Here is a 22,946-nt window from a genome sequence, read left to right on the forward strand (position 1 = left end):
ATTTATATTCTCTTGCATTAGTCTGACAGCTAATGTGGGGAATCAGTCTTTAGTCTTTAAGGTGTTTAAAGAACATGAGCCATTAATAAGCAATGTCCCCTCGCAATGTAAATTAGTAATCATTCATTTTCAACTTCAGAAACGATGGGAAAGCAACTTGAAGTGGGCTACAAGTGGCAACTTCTGCTAGTAACAAACTAGTTTTCCTTTAAATATGAAGTATATTACAATTATTTCTATAAGCCTATTAGTTCTGCTGAGCCTATCTTTGCACAACTATACCCGCACTGGAAAAAAATGGCTTTTTGAATTTACTTTTTTAGCAATAAAACCATTTTTAAGTGGTAAAATTTAAAAGTAAAAAATTTTAAATCACAAAATTGATTAATCTACATTTTAGATATTTATTTGAAAGTTGAAAATACTCATTATTTTTAGTTAAAACCGCTCAGTTATATTGAGTAAATCTTACAAAATCTAATCATGTTCATGACACTTAATTAAAATATGTACTTGAGGCTTTGTGCTATATTTTCAACATTAGTGCATAGTCCAACTGCAACTGAACATGAAGGATAAATTGGTTGTTTCAATACCCATCATTCAGATACTATTAGACATAGACAACTATTAAATATAGGCTCATTGCACTTTAAACTTCAGACCAAAGTAATAAAGCCTAAGGAAATAATTTTGCTGTGTGTTTTCAGTATTTCTGTAAGATATCATCCAACAAACTTAATCACTTTTATGAAATAGTTTGTCTGGCTTCCAGTGTAACCATGTAAGTCCTTGAGGTTGAATGCCTGGTCTTCAAAAAGGATGTCTTTTCAGTATGTGAGAGTTCAAAGTGGTGCAGTAGTCTTCAAAGCTTTAACACTGAGCAAATTTCTTTCAGATGGCAACTTTTAGAGCTTGTCATGTGACTTTGTGTGCCAAAGACCTAAATTGCTCTGGTTTACCATCCATTGTTGCCTTGGGATTAAGCAGTCAGTCAGTATTTAAATGACAGACAAGGCAGTTAAGTGTTAAGGAAGGGAGTTGTTACTTGCTGTAAAATTTTTGCTCTCGTTTAATATACAGTTCCAGTTCCCCCTCCATTTCACTCTTTCCTTTCGTCTTTCGTCTTAGGGAGTGCAGGAGCATGTCAAGCGATTGTTGAATTGAAATATTGATGTCGAATATCAAAGCATGGGGTATAGCTCCTGTGTTTCCTGAACTAACCGAAAGATGCTTTGATCACAGGCTCCTGTGATCTGACTTCTGAAGTTGTTAAGAGTACTGGAAAACAAAATGCAAACAAACTTCAAGTGCCCCTAGTAATGATAAAAGTTTTCTCTGACAAGCAGATTTGTGTGCTTTTGCCATTGCTGTACACAAATGATGGATTTCCATCTTGTGTTATAGTTTCCCACTGGCTTAGGAAAACATTTTATATAATAACTAATTGACAGTAAAAGGACTTCACTTTTCTGTTTTTCTCAGAAAAAAAAAGTGTTTAAAGTCTCTCATTTAAAGTACTTTTTCATCTCAGAATATACAAACTTAAATTAGTAAATTTATAGACACTCACTGATGTTCTATCATCCCCTGATACCCTTGTTTACATAGATTTAGTGGGCAACGGGCATTTGCTTTATATCAGAGCTTATGGCAATTATTTTAACAGGACATCAGAGAAGGAAATATTATAAAAACCTTGTGCAGCTACTCAAACTTTGCCATTGTTTAGTAAGGATGGATTAAGCTGTGGCATTATAAGTGGTCTAATCTGTCAACATTCCTTAAGAATGCTGTGGTAATTATAAACAGTGCAGTTCCTGGTTGTATTGATTCGCGTTTTAAGGTGGAAAGACGCAGGGCAGCAGGTTTTTACATGCACTCTGTCTCATCCATTATGCCACATTTGTCAAGTTGGGGGTTTTGAGAGTCATTTAGTCCATGTGGGGCTGTAAAATGGCTTTTGGAGATGGCCAACAGTACAAAAGCTTGTGGCTGGCTGTTTGGGGTGCAGATGGTCAAGACAGCTGGGACAATTTAGTGATCTGAAACTCTTAAACTGCCCTCTAGACATGCTAAAAAAACAGCTTGACAACATGCCTGCCATTGTTTTGCCAATTTTATGAGGACATTGATCTTTTAATGAATGGATTTGGCATTTGTGATGGAGAAAGATGGAGAAAGTAACACTATTGCACTTCAGCTGATTTCGTAATTCGAATTTTAGAACATCTGAGTTTACAGTATATACAGTGGGGCTCAAAATGTTTCAACTTTGCATTTTTATAACTTAATATTTAAAAAAAAAATCATTATATTTGATATTAACAGCATAACAATTTGTGAAAAGTTTAACTGAACAATGAAAAAAAAAATCTGTATTTGCTATGTCTCCATTTTGCTTTAATGACAGCATTCACTCAAGCTGACATGGACCACAAGTGTGTGCAAAACCTAATGATCCATGTTATTCCAGCATGACTTGAGAATGTTTCAAAGAGCATTTTGTGTGCTTCAATTTGGAAGCAAGAAAATCTGACCTTTTGTACAAAGAATTGAACAGGGTCAATGTCACAAATTTGCTCATTTGATTGGTGACCTAGAAATAGTATCCTAAATATCTTAAATATTTCTTATTAATTTTCCATCATAATGTTTCTTTTTTGAAAATTTTTCAAAATCCTAAAACTTTCATGTTATTTCCATGTTTATATTAGATTTTGAATCCCGGTTTTTTAATGTGGACTCCCACTGTACACTTACAACATTTTTATGTTACCTCAAGAATATTATGACTGCAGATAATATTTTCTGAAATACCTATATTAACTAGAAAAAGAAAAAAAATAAATAAATCAGTTTGTCTATTTAGGTTTATTGCATTCCATAGTGTCACTCACAACCTTTTGTGATGTTTTCATTTCTATTCAAACCATTAGAATGAAGGAGGCTAAAAAAATGCCTGAATGAATGAAGTAACTCAGTTCTGCTCATGAAACAGAGAGTGAGGCTACCTAACAGCCGCTGAATCCTGATTGCCTGCCATCTCTACAGCTGGCTAATGAAGACTGGGATCTGTGCTTGCTTTGGAAATGAGTGTTCCCTTGAAAATGGCGTAAGCCATATCCAGGTCTATTTAAATGAGGTAACATGGGGAAGGTAAGCACAACCACTGGAGCATTGTTTGCACAGTTCAAAGTGAGGAAAGCATACTTTGCACTTCAAAGACACTCATCTGGGAGGCAGTAAGGGGGTGGGGGGGTGGATTTAGGGGACAGGAAATAAGAATCTGGGTAATTAACAACTTCTGCTCTGCAATAAAGCATGTAAAAGGAGATAGAAGCAGCCTCCATGTAAATCGACCGAATATTTGATGTGTTATACCTATGTGCTCTACCTTTTTTGACTGTTATTTTGTTTTAATAGTATTACAGCACCCCCCCCCCCCCACCCCCACCAAACAGTGTGCAAGGATGTGTTGCTTATTATGTTGTGTTTACAGTTCAGTGCATGTAACATGTTTTTTTTTAATACAGAGCTACAATGTATGAAGGATGAAGGATTTAGATGATTTGTTCAAATATGTGTTATTTTTTCATATGTGGAAAAATCTGGATAGATTTGTAAAATTTTTAATGAGCAATGCAAGGGACTGACTGAGACTGCTGTTGTGACTGACTATTGTACTCTTTAATAACTCAAGATTCATGGATTATATTGTTTAGTTCTATCTAAAGACTTTTTGTACCATTTAACATTTCTGGATTATTATTATTTTTATATAGTATTTATATAGTATTTTTTTTTTCATAATATAGTGTACGATAAGTATGAATTTGATGCACAAATGCACAAAATATTCCAACATATCTTTAAATTAGGCTATTCAATGTGACTAAATTATCAATTCCAATACAGGCATTTTATAAGTGCATGTGTCTTTTATGTCTATTGATTTATCAAGTTTGGTGGCATGTAAAATTATGCTAATGCAATATTAAACTGCATTGTTACAGTTCCATACATGCATTTCAGCTTTTGCGAAAGGAAGATTTATTGAGAGAGAAAAAAATCCCAAATCTTGCTACATTCTCTCTGATGCTGCTAAACCAAATTTTAGTAAGACTGTAGTTTAGTATAATTACTTCTTCACTTGTATGTGAGGTAGCACTTGCTGTATAGTATTTGTGCTTGATATATGCAGTGTCTATGCAACAATACCCTTTTACTACCTTTTCAACAAATAATGCATTGAAACACTAACTTCCTCAACACACCTATGTGAGAGATGTATTTAGAAAGGCATTATATGGGCTATTAATTTCGTACATTTGTGGATTAAATTTGTAACTCAACATTTATTGTCAATAATGGGCTGTAAAGACTACCCAGTAGCTGTTCAAATGCAGCAGTTAATAAGAATTTATGTTAGACATTATTGTTAACGAATTTCAATCAGAAAATGAAAAGGTCAGATAAAGATGTTAAATCACAAAGAGCATATTGAGGATTGATTGGAAGAGAACGCACGTATACGTTTAGCTCGTTTCCTCTGTATCATTTCATTTTTCCATTACTGTGGTATATTTTAACAGAGACTAAAGCAATGCATCTGCTGGGACAAAGGTCGATTGTTATGCGACTAGAGGTGAGAGGCAACACAAAGCAGTGCGGATTTTCTATGTATTAAGACGTTAAATGGCTTTCCGACTTCAATGTAAATTCTCAGAGAGAAAGACTCAACGTGTTAGATGAACTTTGGATGCCTCTGCATTTAATCCCTTTAAATGTGATGACGCCCTTAACTTGAACCCGGAGTGTGAAAATGTCACGCAGGGCCCTTTATTTATAATATCACTTAAGAGCGCAGACTACTGGGTTTTGTTGCACTATAATCCTTACGGCTAATAATCAATTGTAAGCGGCGCTAATTTAAGTTTTAATGACCATTTCGCTTATTCGCTATTATTCGTGGAGCAAAATAATAATTAGAACGGTCTCAAAACTTTCTGAAATAATTAAGACATCCTATAATCAGCTAATACTCTATCTTCGGGGACTGATCAACTGACAAATAATAATAGCTTAACAGCTAGTTAGAAATGCTGATAAGTCCAAAAGATAAATAAATAGAGTGGATCTAACATAAAGGTACTTTTTAAAGTTTTGGAAATATTTTATACCACTAATAACTTTTATTAGCCTACTAAAATAACAAACATAATTTCATTAACTAACGTATGCTGTACAGACTTGGTCAATTCAAATAGTTAAGAAATCCATAGAACGCATTATGAGATTATTATGAGTATTATGAGATTTGGGAATAATTAATTAAAGCTATTATAAAGTCTTAGCAAATATTGATGGTTGGCTACTAAAACGAATAAAGAAAGAATGCGTCGTTCAGCTTGTCAATATCAGTTACACTGGAACAAACTTTCTTCTATGAGACGTTTCTCACCAACGGGAAAAAGGAAAAGAGGCTCTCACAGGTTAACATTTGGCAAAAATAATATTAGAATGAAATGATGGTTATAATACACACCCCTTTTTCTAATCTCCCAAAGAGTCCCCTCCCCTGTATTCCCCCACCGCATCTCTCCTCCATTCAATGGCCCTCCTGATATATACTTAAGAGACCCCGTCGAGAGGATCTTTTCCCTATAAAGAGAAGATGCAATCCGAGCGCCTTTGAAATGATCCTCAGGATTTATTGCGATAGGCCCTTCAGTCGCATTTCAAAAGAAAGACTCCCGAATTAAAAGCAGTTGGTTTTGAAAAAGGGACCCAGTAAACCAGGAGCAAGAGCGCGGAGTGGCCAACGCGTCTCACAACTGTTAAAAAGGACAGGAGAGTTGGAGAAGAGAATCAAAAATCGAGGGATTAACTGTAATCACGATCTCGTCACTTATGCACCGATAACCTGGTTTGGCGACAAGGGTCAATCCGTGCACGGATCATTGCGTACCTCCTTGTGCTCGAACCCATACAACTCCATCTGACTTTGGCACGCGGTTACGCACTGAACGCAGCGGTTTACGCAGTTGTGGATTTCTAGAAACCCCCGTGTACAGATGGCTGCGTTAACCTTATCCAGAGCGGACAATTTCCTGCACAATTTTTTACAGGTACTTTCTTTATTTTCTTAATTATGCTGTTTTTATTGTGCCTTTTCTCGCGGATACCGAAAAAGTACTTCAGTACTTAATTGGCGCGCACTCAATCACACCAACAACTTTTATGGAAAATTACAATTACATTAAGCCTCACTGGAGTTTTATTTTAGGTGCTACTTCTGTTTTGTTGTTTGTAGAATTAGACTATTAAAAACAAAAAAATATCTATCTATCTATCTATCTATCTATCTACTTTATATTGTTTAACATTTGTAAGGTTCTTTTAGTTATAATTATTTTTTACTCTTTTTAGGATCGCACTCCCAGCTCCTCTCCTGAAAGTGGTCCCAACACCCTTTCCTTTTTGGCCACCACATGCAGTCAGGCTTGGCAGGAGGGCACACAGCTCCCTTACGAGGGGCCAGTGGGATCCACGTCTAGCATGTTTCAGCTCTGGAGCAATGATGTGGCCCCTAACTCCAGCCTGAGTGCTCACCAGATGACCTTCACCGTGCCCAAGGTGCAGTTCCCTGGGCACATGCAGCCCAGTCTGGGCTCCCACGCCCATCACCACCACCATCACCACCACCACCATGAGTTGCCCCTGACTCCTCCAGCTGAGCCACCGGCCGCTTACTCGTTCGAGATGTCTCCAGTAAAGATGCTCTCCACGCAGGCACAAGGGAATGCACCATACTATACACAGCATAATGCTGTGGGTCAGAACTTTCCCAGCTTCCTTCAGAACACTTCAGCCAGACCTCACCTACCTGGAGGGCATGTTGAGGACGGCCAGCAGTGGTGGAGTCTCCCCCAGAGTAACAGTACAGCCTCTGGTCACCCGTTCTCCCTGGGTAGGCAGCTGGTTTTGGGCCACCAGCCCCAGATTGCTGCCTTGCTGCAGGGCACCTCCAAGGGTTTGTTGAGCTCATCTCGCCGATGCCGCAGGTGCAAATGCCCAAACTGCCAATCTACAGGAAATGGCAGCACTTCGCTGGAGTTTGGCAAGAAAAGACTTCACATTTGCCACATTCCTGATTGTGGCAAGGTGTATAAAAAGACCTCACACCTTAAGGCGCACCTGCGCTGGCACGCTGGTGAGCGACCCTTCATCTGCAACTGGCTGTTCTGCGGGAAAAGCTTCACACGCTCAGATGAGCTCCAGCGGCATCTTCGCACACACACCGGGGAGAAGCGCTTCGGATGCCAGCAGTGTGGGAAAAGGTTCATGCGTAGTGATCACCTCTCCAAGCATGTGAAGACCCACCAGAGCAGAAAGAGCAGGTCCAGCCAGCCTCCTCTCAGCGGGACTGATGCACTGCTAAGCAATATCAAGAGAGAGTAATTGGACTGTAGAGAAGGGAATGCAATAAGAACTCATTTGAGAGTCACTGGACTATCAGGGAAGAGACCATGCAGCTAACATTTTGTCACTTTTATTACACTTCAATGACATAAAAAGTGTGTGACATTTAAAATGTTTTAATATAAAGGTGAAATGATTTAACAGATATTCCAAAAAGCAATAGGAGCATGGCCCTGTTTCAGCTGTACTTTTATTGAAATCACTGGAGGAGTGTATGCACACTGAAGCAAATATGCTGCTGATTTTTGAGACTTTACAGAAACTTTATGTCAGAGTTGAGGTCCCCTTTTTGTATGTGATATATTACTGATAAAAGCAACATGTTTTCATGGCTCTGGATGCAAAGACTTATTATGACCAAACTTTACCCTTGCACATTTATTTATCAAATATGATTCAAATAATTTTAATGTTGTAGGGAATTCTCTGAACATATAGCACAATCAAAAAGTATTTATGTTACCTGGTGAAACTGTCATTTGTTTAAATTTGATTGTTTCTTTGTTTTTAAATGTTTCTTTATTTTTTAGGGGAAATTGTTGCCTTATAATGAAATAATTCTGGTTGCATTTAGCCAAATTTGCCAACACTTTGTTCCTTGGATTATCACCTGGAATCTTGTTCCTTTCAGTATTGAGTCAGTGCAGAAAATTGCACTGCTATAAATGTACTTCACTCCAAATCTAAATCCCTGATGTATTAAAAAAAAAAAAAAGTTTCAAAAAATTAAACTAAATGTATATAATGTTTATATAGTGCACAGTTCTATGAAGACCAAGGCAGCATGTGAAATATTAATAAACACAAATATCTGTGCAAATCAAAATCTTGTGCTTTTATATATTTATTTGCTTGAAGCAATCTGTTTTTAATACTTTGATAAGCACACTTATTGCATTTTAATAGAAGTGTTAAGTTCAACAAATGGCTAACACTGAATCTAACACTTTGTTCTGGAATGCAGAGTTTTGCATTTTTTCTTATGTTAATTTAATTGTATTTATGATGCTAATTTAAGGTGGCCATTGTTACAGGTGTCAAGGAAGCACTTTAAAAGAACAAATGACTGGAAAGCCTTCAGACATTTTACAGTTGTCAGTAAATAGTGAGGCATTCATGGGAACAGTGGCCTGACCTTCTCCCATCAAGTTCACAGTCATGTTGTCTCATAAAGACCACTGGTCATCCAGTGTAAATAAAAGTCAGCAGTGGAACAGAGAATAGCACTCCACTGGAGCTCACAGTGAATGGACCCCCAGCCGTTTCTATACCACTGATAGTGATAAAAGTTGCTTTGATTTGGCACCCTTGTGATCGTGAATGCTCAGAACCTCTTTTCCCCATTTGTGTGTGTAAATGAACCCTTTACTGTTGAAAATAGCCCATAATGTGGCTTAAACCTGAGACAAATTAACCAGATGTCTGCATGTGTTGGGTTTTAGGCTATAGTGCTAAAGAATTGGCTGAATGTCTATGTTATAGGCTGGTTACCCTGACCAAATCATAGAAAAAGTTTTGCTTGACATTTCCACATCAATATGATTCTTGTCATTAGATTTCTTGTTTCATTATACTATTTTGGGTAACACTTTAAAATAATGTTCCATTCATTAACATTAGTTAATGCATTATGTATCATAAACAAACAATGAACAATATATTGTTTACAGCATATATTAATCTTAATTTTAGTTAATAAAAATGCAATTGTTAATTTTTAGTTTATGTTAATTCATAGTGCATTAATATATGTTAACTAATACACTTTTGATTCTAACAACAAATGCTGTAAAAGAACTGTTCATAGTTCATGTTAACTAATTATTTTAACTAATCTTAACAAATGGAACCTTATTGTAAAGTGTTACCAATTTTACATGGGGTTCAAAAGTTCCCCAAAAGCCCACCAGTGACAATGCTTCTATTTTGTATTTTTCATATTCTATAAGACAATATCATTACAAATTAAATTATCAGCATAATAAATTATAATGAAAAGTTTAACTGAATTTCGTAGTGTTTGCTACATCCCCCTTTTGCTTTTAATGTTAGCATGGACTCAGGCCTGCATGGACTCCACAAGTTTGCACAAAGCTTGATGATCCACATTATCTCAACATGATAGGAGAATGTTTACAGATCATCTTGCGAGGTTCAATGGAAGCAAGGAAATGTGAACTTTTGTTCAAAGGACTTAACATGGTCAGTGTCACAGATTTGCTTATTTGATTAGTGACCTAGTGAAATCTTTCTTATTCATTTTACATTGCTTTTTATTTAAACTTTCTTCAGAATTCTAAAGCCAAAACTGTTAATTCCAAGGATTAAATTATATTTTAAATCCCAGAATTTCAATGTTGAGTCAGAACTTTGAACCTATCGTATATTGTTTACCAAATATTTGATCAATTTAACACATTTTCTATACCAAATCAATTTATAGCAGCAAGTAGAATGAGTTTGATCATACACTGAAATAAAAATATGCACTGAAAAATTTTTGATTTGGCCCTTAGTAAACAAAATGTGATATATTTATTCACTATATATATATATATATATATATATATATATATATATATATATATATATATATATATATGATAGATAGATAGATAGATAGATAGATATTTATATATATATATATATATATATATACTATAATATATTGCTTTAAAAAAATAACTGTTTCAGCTGAGCTTGTTTGGAGGGGTGGCGATAGGCTCTAGCCTATGTCTAATATTATCTTAAAAAAGGTATTGAAACAACCAAATTACCCTTCATGTTCAGTTACAGCTGGACTATGCATTAATGTTGAAAACTGGGTTGACCTGAAAGTATTTCATGAAGCCTCGTGTATGTATTTTAATTAAGTGGCATGAACATGATAAGATTTTGTTGGATTTAATCAATATAATTGAGCTGTTTTACCTAAAAAAATTATGAGTATTTCAAATAATAAATATCTTAAATGCAGATAAATACATTTTACCCAATTGCTTTCAATTAAACTCAAGCAGAGAGTGACTGAAGAGTAATATATATCCCACAACACACTACAGAGAATACAATTCCAAAACACCACTGTGTTCCAAAAGGACACGGTTTAAATTGATATAATACAACAGTAGGTTTCGTCACATAGATCATGTCCAATTCTTTCTCCTTTTTATTTCCTTAATCATCTAGAGGTGTTCTTCAAAATAGCATGCAACATTGTAAGATTCAGATCCACATCTGTGGAAAGGCAGTACAGGAAAGCTTTTAGTTTATACAGGGCTATGTCAAATGATTGGATTTCTGCTTAATTTAAAGTTTAAAATACTAAGTCAAGGCAAGAATGGGTTGTTACAATCATTTTCAGGATATTTATGCAAGTGCATCTTAAACATGCCAACAGTAAAGCTTTCAAGCTTTTGGTGCAGAGTTGCAATTTGAAGTAATAAAAGTGGTTTGAAACGTATCTGTAAAAAAAAAAGAAAAAAAAAGAATAACAATTCGTTATGTAGGTAATGCTAGATTGGCAAAGACCTCTGGCGCCCTCTCTTGGAAAAAATGCCATTCATCTTTCAAAGTAATGATTTGGTTTGTCATTAACAAATGTCTAAGCACGTTTGCATTAAAAAATAACAAAATAAAACACAATAAAAAGGTTTTTTTCGTTTTTTTTTTTTTTTTTTAAACATTGGGGAAAAGAATCTGACATCTTTATCTTTTTTCCCTCATTCTAATGTGATAATGTTTTCCCATTAATTATAACAACTGATTCCTCTTCCTTATGTTCTACAACTGAATTGAATTACATTTCATGTTTAATATATCCTTCATTTTCTGTAAAGGGTACTGGCACCTGCTCTTTGGCACATTATGATATAAAATTTTACCTTTAGCCTACATTAAGCAATATTTTGTATCTCTAACAACAATGTTCTGTATTTGGAAACCTCATTTTATAGCAACAGACCTACAACGTAAGCCTGGCAGTGTGCATTACAGGGGAGGGGGGCAGCCAAAGCCAAAATGGAACCACAGATTAAATAAAAAAACTTTCATTTTGCATGTTTTTTTCTGCCATGACAATTGCGGTCCAGTGCATTTTTCAAGCAGGCAGTCTGTCCTTCCGTTGAGCAAGTCCTCATACTGCAGGTGATCTCTAATGTCCATTTGTAGCAGATGTTAAGGATGAATAAGTATCTCACCCAATCAGGAAAGAGAAAGCCAAGCCTCCGTGTCTCCATGCACATATCATTCCTCTACATACGGTATATACAAATAAGCTGCATTTAAAGTCTGTTTCCCCTTGGCTCCTACAAGTTGACGCAGCCCACAAGAGAATTTGATATAGACAGGAGATAGAAAGGGAACTTTTGTAAAGAGGCACCAATAGTGCGAAACCTTTAAAATCCAGCACGGGCCCCTTATGGGCCCTCATATAATACAGTATGTTCACTGATTTTAAAACACATCTCTGATGGAAAACTTTCGGCATGTTTACGAGGATGAAGCCATCAGCATTTAGCATACAAACACACACCCAAAAGCAAACATACACACATGCACTCTTGCCTAAATACATACTCATACCCTCAAACAAAAGTTTATTCTGGTTTCTGCTCCAGTGGCCTCCCATTTTAGGAATGGTTGATTTTCCTTTGAACAAAACACAACTTCATTATAAAGACAACAAAAAGGAAACAATGCAAAAAAATAAAAAATAATAATAATAAAAAAAAAGTCTATGTAATTCTAGGTAATTCGTCACAGGTTTAGGAAGAATACCACAAGATAAGAGACGTGAATACAGTCCACTAGTGATGAAGTCCAGACTGTAGCATGCTCTGGTGCACACATCAGATTAAGGTTCATTTCCTTTTACTCTCAGTTTCATTCAGGGTTCACAGGTCATCCTCATCAAGCTGGGCCAAGTTACTGGAACGCAGTGGAGCGGAGGAGGGACTGGAAACAGCCATACAGCCCTCTCTTGGTAAAGATCTGCGACCACCCTCTCCTGAGCTCTAAGACACAATGATAAATAAAGAGAGATAAGGGTGTGTATGAGGATAAAGTCTTTGATCTCAAACTAATTTTTGTGAAAAAATGAAAATATCTGTTTATCAAAAATACAATAATAAGCTGAAGTTAAGAAGGTTAAGTTCAACTAAATGTTTCATTGTCCTTCTCACATTAAAATGTATTAAGTAAAATTAAAATATAATGTGCAGTTTAAATCTCGTCAACGACATTACTGCAGAAAATGTTTGCTGATGAAGGTTTTTTTTTTTATTTAGTCAGTGTTAACAAAGATGAATTTTAATGAAAACATACTGTTGACAAAAAAATACTGCAAGATATTAACAATGCGCTAACACTTTTTGATATAATTTGTTTCTTTAAAAATACGCTTTATGTAATGCAATATTCTAAACTGTCTAAACGTGAGGAATTCACAACAGAGTGACTTCTAAAAAGTAGCTAATACTTCAGTATATTCATTATATATTATTATTTAAGTTTTGCCATGTTGTTTAAGCTTACATGTTAAACATATTAATCTTCAATATGTTTGATACGTTTAAATAATTCTTAGCAGTTAACACATTTTTCAAAATATTTGAATATTTGGTTAAAGTTTGGTTTCTTACAGTTTCATAACATGTTTTTGTAATTTTTCACATTATAATGAACTAAAATATGTTATTTTTGTCAACTTAAATTAGATGCAATTTTAGTCAGTACAACTGGCTAAAATTAATGAATTTTCATGATGAAATATTCACTTAATTTGAAGGACATTTTCATAGAAATACAAACATTATGAATAAAAAGAATTATAACACTAAATTTGATATACTGTATGTAAGCATAATTACAAAGTATGTAAATACATTAGAATGGTAATATGTTACTGTTATTATAGTCCAGGCTTAAAATGCAATACACATTTGTTTACAAAATGGTTGGAAAAAGGTTAAAGGGATAGTTCACCCCAAAATGAAAATTCTCTCATCATTTACTTTCATACCATCCCAGATGTGTATGACTTTCTTTCTTCTGCTGAAGACAAACAAAGATTTTTAGAAGAATATCTCAGCTCTGTAGGTCCTTTCAGTAAAAGTGAATGGTGGCCAGACATTTCAAGCTTTAAAAATCACACAAAGGCAGTATAAAAGTAATCCACACTACTCCGAAACAGATCAATATTTCAATCCTTTTATTCTATAAATCTCCACTTTCACTTTCAGTATGTAAAAGTGAAAGTGGAGATTTATAGTAAAAAGGACTTAAATATTGATCTGTTTCTCACCCACACCTATCATATCACTTCTGAAGACAGGGATTTAACCACTGGAGTCATATGGATTGCTTTTATGCTGCATTTATGTGCTTTTAGAACCTTCAAAATTCTGGTCACCATTTACTTGTATTGTATGGACTTACAGAGCTGAAATATTATTCTAAAAATCTTTGTTTGTGTTCTGCAGAAGAAAGAAAGTCATACACATGGCACATGGCATGAGGGTGAGTAAATGATGAGATAATTTTAATTTTCAGGTGAACTATCTCTTTAAAGACCCCTTCTCTAAACAGCTCATAATTAACATCTTTATTTAAACTTTTCCCCAGCGATTTCTTGTAATACCTTTATTGATAGTTTAAAATAGGTTTTGTGGTGCATGACAGCTAAGAAATTCTCACCTATTCCCGAGCAGAGAATAATGAGCTGTCACAAGCCTACCTCTTTTCTAAAAATTGCTGTAGAGACTTAATTACTGGAAGCAGCCCAGGGGATGAAGTGTAATACATATGTTGCCGGGCTTATGACATGACTAAAATAGGCTGTCAAGGGAATAGCCAAGAATCAGGTGCAATCCACTGTTGCACCTGATTCTTTGCAGAAAGTTGTGATATTTGATAGAGATAGATGTGGATGTGTTGTTGTCTTATCCTTGTCCATTTTTGGTTCTGTGCAAAATATCTGACAGCTTTTCAAACTTATAATAGACCTTAAAAATCTTAGTTTTACTTACTGCCCCTTGGTATTACCTGGCCTCTATTTGTTTCTCACCTTGATCAAAATCCAGGTAAGAAATCCTTGTTTTTCAGTATACTGTAATTTCGATGCCATTATCATGACCAAATGTAATTGCAAAAATAATGACGGCTTCCAAACAGGTTTCCTGATCGCTCTCCAAACAGATTGGACAAACAGATAATTCCGCCCCAAAATCACATAATTTTTTGTGCCAATGTCGGACTAGTCAGGAACAGGAGGAATCAACCTACAAATAGCTTACTTATATTTGTCTCTGCATATAAGGCTGTTGATATTGAAAATATTACACCACCTTTAAAAATGCAATCAAAATACACTTTAAAATGAAAGCATACAGTAGTATAGTAAAAATTCAGGAACAGCAGATTCCATATTACCAGTCTGACATGGCTTGTGCGTTTTTTAGCAGGGAAAAGATCTTTCATTGGCTGGTATATTTCCAGTATTTACAATTCAAAGTCAAAACAGCTTTCAGATCCAGCACCAGTCTGATTCAAGAGCCAGAAAGAACAATCATGCTTTTTATAGGGATCTGTTCCTTCCTAATGTCAACCTGTCTCTTTCCTGTTTTTGAAGTGCCATAGCTCACCAGGCCTGAGTAAAGAACACAAACGGCGATTTCACACACAACTATTGTTGAGCTGTCATCAAAGCTCATTCAGGACTAGACTGCTGACAGAGTAGGCTTAATGGGCTACTGTATCGCAAAAGGAAAAACCACAGTGAAAGAAAAAGACACTTCATAGTCATAGGTCTGTCCGTAGTCTTCCATTTGAAAGAATTACAGAATGTCACAAGTATGGTTTCTTTTTTTTTACAATACATATGTGGAAAATACTGAGGTCACTCTATATATATAGATTAAATGTGTGAATTTGTGTATTTGCATGTATATCATGCCTCATAGCCACTGTATGATGATTGCCCCTTATACATTTTACAAATACAAGCTGTTTCTGTCTTTATATACATAATCACACAAGTGTCTAAATCTACCATGTTATGGGCTAGGGGCAAAGAAAATAGGAGTTTAAATAGCAGAAAAAGATGCCCTCATAAATGTAAAAATACACCTGAAAATAAACACTAGGAGGGAAATATTACCCCTTAATTTTAAAAATAAAAATTAATTTCTGAGGCGTATCAGGTACCTGTATATTAGCCTTAGTATATCAGCCTCAGTATATCAGCTGTTGCATGTCCATAATGCTCCAGCAGGGGGAGTATCACGACTTATTTTGCAAAAAGACACATCAAACCAAACGCCGATCTAATTCTGAACCGTTTAAATCCAAGGAGCGTGTTTGTGTTAATATTCGCAGTACCTGTGTTCCTTGAGTGCTAGAGGAATACAGTCCATTGGAGACTGCAGACTGGCAGTTCAGAGGTGCCTGGGAGAAAGACGGCTCTTCAGAGAAGGCCAGCTGTACATGAATTGGAGACATTGTCTGGGAATTCAGTCTGGAGTCCACCGGGTAGCGCTGGACATGTGTTGACTGTAAACGTAAAACAGAAACAGTGGTTACAAAATCCTTCAGGTTATTTATATCCATTTACCACATAGATTACAAACTCTCTAGTGATGAAGGAAGGACACAGTCCTAAATCAGGAGCGTCACAAGACTCCAAATTTCTGCTGTGCCCCAGTAAAATTTGAATAATAAATCCTTGTCTAATGAGGGAGATTAGCGTAAACCGACATGAGAAAAACTTTCCCTGACAATTTCAGATATTATGTTGTATGTGTCCCATAATTCTGTCAGCTGCTTTGAATCAGAACTGGTGATGCCTTATTCGCAAATGAATCACTCTTTCCATGAATCATAAGCATAAGTGTCTGAATCAGTTTAAGATTCATTTTGAATAATTCGAACAGCTCACTCATGAGTCGTTTGGAGCGCTTTCTCACTCAGTAAGAAAGTAACAGAATATACTTTTTTTTTCTTTCTTTTTCTTTTTTAATTCATGGGGGACCTGCTATGCCCCAGGTACTGCTAAAATAGTAGAAACACGCTGGTCCTGACTTTGGGATGCGATGTGACCAATGAAATTAGGAAGTTTGCTAATTTTGTGGAGAGATGCACTCACTGAGCACTTTATTAGGAACACTATGGTCCTAATAAAGTGCCCGACGTGGTCTTCTGCTGTTGTAGCCCATCCGCCTCAAGGTTTGACATGTTATGCATTCTGAGGGTGGCTTCACACTTGTAGTTCGGTTCTCTTGGTCCAGACCAAGAAAATGATACATTTAGTCCTGGTTCACTTAGCGTTCACAGTGGCATTTTTAACACCGAACCTAAAGATACGAAACAAAAGGCATCAGGAAAAAGTCACAACCAGATTGGACAGCTTTTATGACTTATATTTTGCGACGGAACTTGCCGAACATCCAAAATAATGATGGCTGCTGGGCGAAATGCACTCGTTAGATTTATGTGTGTATATATGGTGGGATTTTTACCAGCTGAGAACAAACGAAGAGCTAATAAAATGTGTAAAGGAGTCAAAACAGCGCCAGGAATTCCTCCGTTGCACACACAAACGAAGATATGCTGCAAGGACAGATGACGGCGGTTCCGATGCCTGTACCGAACTGTAATGGGCAACATAGCTCCTATGATGAGAAGAACAGGTATGCTTGAGGTCAGTATTAGGCAAATTACTTCCTGTTTTTGGTCCGTTTAGACATTTTTGGTCCAAGTTGTGTTCATATATCAATCGAACCGCACCAGAGTTCGTTTGGAAGCGGACCAAGACCCACTATTCAGGCGGTCTCAGTCCGCTTGTTTGGTGCGCACCAAGGTTCGGATGGCAGCGTTCACACTTGTTCAAATTAACCGCATTAACAGAACAATCGCATCAGAGTTCGTTTTAATCGAACCAAACCTGCCAAGTGTGAACACACCTTGAGATGCTATTCTGCTCACTACAATTGTACAGAGTGGTTATCTGAGTTACCGTAGGCTTTGTCAGCTCGAACCAGTCTGGCCATTCTCCGTTGACCTCTCTCATCAACAAGGTGTTTCTGTCCGCAGAACTGCTGCCACTGGATGTTCTTTGTTTTTGGCATCATTCTGAGTAAACTCTAGAGACTGTTGTGCGTGAAAATCCCAGGAGATCAGCAGTTACAGAAATACTCAAACCAGCCCTTCTGGCACCAGCAATCATGCCATGGTCGAAATGTGTGAGATCACATTTTTCCCCCATTCTTATGGTTGATGTAAACATTAACTAAAGCTCCTGACCCAAATATGCATGATTTTATGTGTTGCACTGATGCCACACAATTGGCTGATTAGATAATCGCATGAATAAGTAGGTGTACAGGTGTATATAATAAAGTGCTCAGTGAGTGTAACTCTATATAATATAATTAGGGATGCTCCGATCAGGATTTTTACAACCAATAAGATCAGCGATCTTCTTTTCACCAGACAGGCTGATACCGATCCCGATCATTTCACCTTTTATTAGGATCTCTGTCATAACTGGCTATATGTAAGCTTTCTGCACACTGTCACTATTAATTGAATTTTACTCTTCCCATTAATATCCCTTTGCCTAGTTTTTGCTGACAAAAAAAGTTTAAAAGGCTTATTAAAAATATATATTTTTAATAAGACTTTTAAAATAGTAGGCTAACAAAATATTCTTTATATTAAGAGAGATAGCCCTATAAAAAATGAAGCTTAGTGTCAAACTGAAGACAAAATGATAACCCATAGGTGCAGTTACATTTAATATGACATTTTTGGTTATTGATTCATTGTCAATATTTCTTATAATAATTATTATTCATATTATATTATTTTACTTCTATTTTATTTTTGCATTATATTTAATACATTATATTGTGGTATCTTAATATTGTATAAATAAATATGATATTTATAAACTCCTTCCCTGCCTTTTCATTTAGTTGGATGATATTAATAGTTCATTTTTCAATTGTTGCTGCTTGTTCCCCTCATTAAAGTTCATGTGCTCTCTCATGAGGGCAAGAGATGAAAAGAAAGTGGAGAAGAGCACGTTTCTGGACTCTACAGGTGCTACTTTTGTTAATGCCGTTTAATTGGGAGATTTTTAATAAAGATGTTTGTATTATACCACATCTTGCAACTCGTGTTATTACAGAGATGCCTATGACCAGCGGAGACTGAGAAGCTGCCACAATTAACGATAATAAATGACCGTTTTACAACTCGCGCTGTTTTCCCTTTGCCTTGTCGCGTGTAAAACGCTACATTAACAGTACAGTACACAAACTTTTCATTTTCACCATACCTTTCCCACTGCATCGTTCTTAACTGCTGAATCAAGTTTGTTGTCTTACGACACTATGTCAGTATTCCCCACACTTGAGCGAGTGGTTTATGTGATCGGCCAAATTACGGATCAAGACATAGGATGTGATTATCGGCCGATACCAATCGGTGGCCGATCGATCAAAGCATCCCTAAATATAATAGACGAAACAAAACCATTCTTGCGCAGTGCAGGCTTGACCACAGTTTGTAGTTAAATATTATCTCTGCGTGAACACGTGATCTGTTTCATCTTGAGGTGAGAGCAGAGAATGATGGATCGTTAGAATCCCAATTCTCCTATGCACTAGAACCAGCGTTCCCCTTGGTCCCCCCCACCCAGCACCCCCTTTGACCTGGCTATGACTACAACTTTGCTTGGGATTGGAAGTCAAGAGAACTGTCACAAAAACATCATCTTCCATACTGCCAAGGAGTTGCAGGTGAAATTAGCCCAAAAAGCATGCACTTTGAAAATCCACTAGAAAATAGCACACTATCCAGGCACCTTTGACAAACAATTTTCATTTTACTATTTGCACTGCAACAAAATCCTTTCACCAAACGGAACTGCAAAAATAAACAATGTTTTCAAAACAGCTTTCCGAATACACCCCTCGTATGCAGTTGTTTAAACAGTCTAAGTGGGTCGCTCAAAACAAACACAGGAATTTTTATAGTGGTACAGAGACCGTCATGGTTACTTGTGTAACCTCCGTTCCCTGATGGAGGGAACGAGACGTTGTGTCGATGTAGTGACACTAGGGGTCACTCTTGGGAGCCCGAGACTCATCTGGTCTTTGATAAAAGGCCAATGAAAATTGGCGAGTGGTATTTGCATGCCACTCCTCCGGACATACGGGTATAAAAGGAGCTGGTATGCAACCACTCATTCAGGTTTTATGCTGAGGAGCCGATATAAGGTCCAGCCATTTCAGCGGGTAGTTCAGCATTGTGGCAGGAGGGACACAACGTCTTGTTCCCTCCATCAGGGAACGGAGGTTACACAAGTAACCATGATGTTCCCTATCTGTCACTCACTCGACGTTGTGTCGATGTAGTGACACTAGGGGTCCCTATATGAAATGCCACAACTGGCTGAACTGTGTTACGTGAACTGGCGGTGTGTGGTGGGCAGACTGCTGTGTGCCTCATAGCCAGCACACCAGGTCGACACGTAACCTCCCCCAACATAGCTATGAGTGTTGAACGGCCCTTTTTGGGGACAAGTCGACTACCCAGAGATAGAGACAGGCTTAACCCAGTCGTGGCCTCTTTTCCCCTTCTCTTTTTCCACTCCCTAAAAAAGAAGGGGGATTATCTAACTGGGCCGCCAGGTCTAGTCGGGGGGTGTCCCTCCCAAGGGGAAGACACCGTGAAGACCACACCTCGCCCAAAGAGAGGGGGGGTATTTAAGTGGAAGAATACGTCACATGGTCTTTCCAACCATGTGGAGAGCCTTCAAGTGAGAGCGGGGGAACTGCGGAGTCGGGGCCGGGCAGTGAAAGGTGCCTCCCACGACTTCGTCAGCTCCTCATGCACTTCTGAGAAGAATGGCACTGGAGCGGGGCGTGGCTGCTTTGAGCAGCGCCGCAAGCCCAGAAACCAATCATCAAGCTGCGAGGGTGCAGGGGAGAGCGGAGGGTTCCACGCTAACCCGATGCTCACGGCCACTCGGGAAAGCATGTCCGTCATTTTGGCATCGGCCTGTGACTGGGCGATCGTCCCCGAAGGGGGAAGCCCAGCTGAGGCTTCTGTGTCTGACTGGACAAGCCCACTCTCCGATGCTGCGCTCGAGAGCTCATCATCTTCGCGGGCTCTGAACAAGAAGCCAGACTCGCCGTGAGACGAGCCAGCGAACTCATCCGGAAGCCCAGTTGGGGCAGACGAGCATGCTGGGGAACGGGAGGTCCGCGGGGAGATACCCGGCGGAGACGATCCCATTGGGGTCCCCAAATCGCCCCCAGTGCTAGCCGCGCTGGCCTCATACCCCTAGGTAGAAGGACTGAGGCGGGGAGCCGCTGGGGTGGCTTGCTTTCTTACGAAAGCAAGCCGTGACTGCAACGTTGCCATGGTCATGTTCTCGCAGTGAGAACATGAACCATTCACAAACGCTGCCTCCGTGTGTGTCGCGCCCAGACATGAAAGACAGCGATCATGACCATCCGAAGTTGAGAGATAACGACCGCAACCAGGAATAACACACAATCGGAAAGGCATCTTTGAAAAGACGCGTCTTTAAAAAGACGTTCCGTGTGTGCGCTCTTTTAGAGAAATATATACTCTTTTAGAGGGGAAAAATGCTCTTTCAGAAAATATACTCTCTAGTTTTTCTGCCGAAGTGCCCAGGGGCGTTCTCTGCAGTGCACCAGTGCAGAGGAGAGAGAAGCCACTGAAATGCGCCGTCAGATCCAGCAGAGGTGAATGAACAGTAATATTCAGCTCAATGAGCATGACCATTTGGCTCCGAAGAGAAAATCTGAATGAGTGGTTGCATACCAGCTCCTTTTATATCCGTATGTCCAGGGGAGTGGCATGCAAATAGCACTCGCCAATTTTCATTGGCCTTTTATCAAAGACCAGAGGTGTCTCGGGCTCCCAAGATTGACCCCTAGTGTCACTACATCGACACAATGTCGAGTGAGTGACAGATAGGGAAACAATGTTTACTAAACTAATGTTAACATATGGAACCTTACTGTAAAGTGTTACCGATATGTTTACTGGAAAACAAGACATGCGTATGTCATATTCATGCGGGATGCACAAATCCAAATCTTATGTACTATTCAGGAGGCAAATTGTTATTCTGCCCAGGTCTGTTAGGAAGAGTAGATGTCTGCATGAAAAATGGCTGTGGGGCTGTAAGGTTGTGTTTGCAGAGCAAACTTCAGGCAGTGTATTAGATGAATGAAATCTCGTACCTCTGGCTGTGAGTGGGCATCAATGGGGGCCTGACTGGGCAGGTAGATAGATGGCAATGAGGTGTTACAGGAGCGAAGGCAGGGCAGTTTGTGTCGGTCGATAGATGCTGAGGAGTGCGGCCTCAGACCAGCTGTTGCTGACAGAGGAGGCTTCATGCTACGACCCAGACTGTTGCTTTTACTCTCCTTCCTCTGGTACTCTATGGGCGACTGCAGGGCTGAACAACACAACAAAACACATTTGTTTGTAATGTCAATTTTACCTGAAATAGTATTGAAATTATTGTGGTCCTGAATGAACAAGGGAAGTGTGTAAGTTGTAGAAGTCTTGAGCTTAGATATCAGTTGCATTTTCATTAGAGATACACTAATATTGATAAATCTTCTATGGATGGAATAAACAGCAGCCTCCTGCTGTGGCTCTACTGTTGAGACGCTTTTTAAGCAGACAGCAGTTTGATGTGGCCTCTAACTAGAGCAGCTCTAGATGTGGCTTACAAACTCTCCCTCTCCTTAGGCTAGGGGGCAGAGATAAAAGCAAAGGGGATGTGGATGTGGGTGCAGAGGCCTTTGGAACTCTCACCATTGAGGAAGTTGCGTTGGGTCTCCAGTATTTGGCCCACATCAGTGACCCAGGCCTTGCAAATATCCTGGGACAAGGAGTGCAAGACAAATCGCACTGTACTACCATCAGCCGCGCGGGACGTCAGGGCAAAGCGAGTGGGGTCACCCTCTACAAACGCCTCCACACCCAGACAACTTATCTGAAAGGAGTAGTCACATCAAAAGATCAAAATCAAGTGGTGAACCCAATAAAGTATAACAATTTCTAAAATTAACAAAAACAAAAATGCCCTCAAAATGAAACATTGAGATTTATTATTAACATGAACTGCACTGGCCCAGCAAGTTTGTTAATGCATAAACAACATCAAAAGTGTCTGGGTTGTATTTTCTTTTGAGGATTAGGGCATGTTACACAACCTGTCCATGTTGGAATCTGCCCAATTTGGTTAGCTTCTACTAAGTGACATATGAATTTGTGTCAAAATACCGTAGAGTTTATTTGGTTGCTCAGCGTTTGACAGCAACAAAAAAGTTGTAGATGAAATTACTGTGACGTTACACAGCAGAGGCAAACACATTCTGGGTTTGTCAGCAGCAGCAGCTTGTATTGAT

The 22,946-nt window shown here is 38.1% G+C and overlaps 2 protein-coding genes across 3 annotated transcripts in view; one reads left to right on the plus strand and one right to left on the minus strand.

Annotated features, from left to right (window-relative positions):
* Positions 1-6,077: 6,077 nt before the first annotated feature.
* Positions 6,078-7,464, plus strand: LOC127420251 (transcription factor Sp5-like). Its single transcript, XM_051662328.1, has 2 exons — positions 6,078-6,131; positions 6,433-7,464. The coding sequence occupies exons 1-2, from the start codon at positions 6,078-6,080 to the stop codon at positions 7,462-7,464; spliced, it is 1,086 nt and encodes a 361-aa protein (XP_051518288.1).
* Positions 7,465-10,631: 3,167 nt separating this feature from the next.
* LOC127420203 (rho guanine nucleotide exchange factor 25-like) overlaps positions 10,632-22,946 on the minus strand; it is a 159,363-nt gene continuing 147,048 nt past the window's right edge. For both annotated transcript variants that reach the window (XM_051662256.1, XM_051662257.1), the window contains 4 exons: positions 22,351-22,531; positions 21,768-21,985; positions 15,865-16,035; positions 10,632-12,500 (listed from right to left, as the gene is read on the minus strand). In XM_051662256.1, coding sequence (XP_051518216.1) covers positions 12,381-12,500; positions 15,865-16,035; positions 21,768-21,985; positions 22,351-22,531 — 690 coding nt within the window. In that variant the 3' untranslated portion in view covers positions 10,632-12,380. The remainder of the gene's footprint in view (positions 12,501-15,864; positions 16,036-21,767; positions 21,986-22,350; positions 22,532-22,946) is intronic.

The sequence above is a fragment of the Myxocyprinus asiaticus genome, chromosome 29 (assembly GCF_019703515.2).
Source record: "Myxocyprinus asiaticus isolate MX2 ecotype Aquarium Trade chromosome 29, UBuf_Myxa_2, whole genome shotgun sequence".
In the NCBI taxonomy this organism is placed as follows: Eukaryota; Metazoa; Chordata; class Actinopteri; order Cypriniformes; family Catostomidae; genus Myxocyprinus; species Myxocyprinus asiaticus.

Coding starts and splice junctions, on each gene's coding strand:
- LOC127420251 (XM_051662328.1), top strand. CDS start 6,078: ATGGCTGCGTTAACCTTATCCAGAGCGGACAATTTCCTGCACAATTTT. Junction 6,132..6,432: donor TCCTGCACAATTTTTTACAG/GTACTTTCTTTA, acceptor TACTCTTTTTAG/GATCGCACTCCCAGCTCCTC.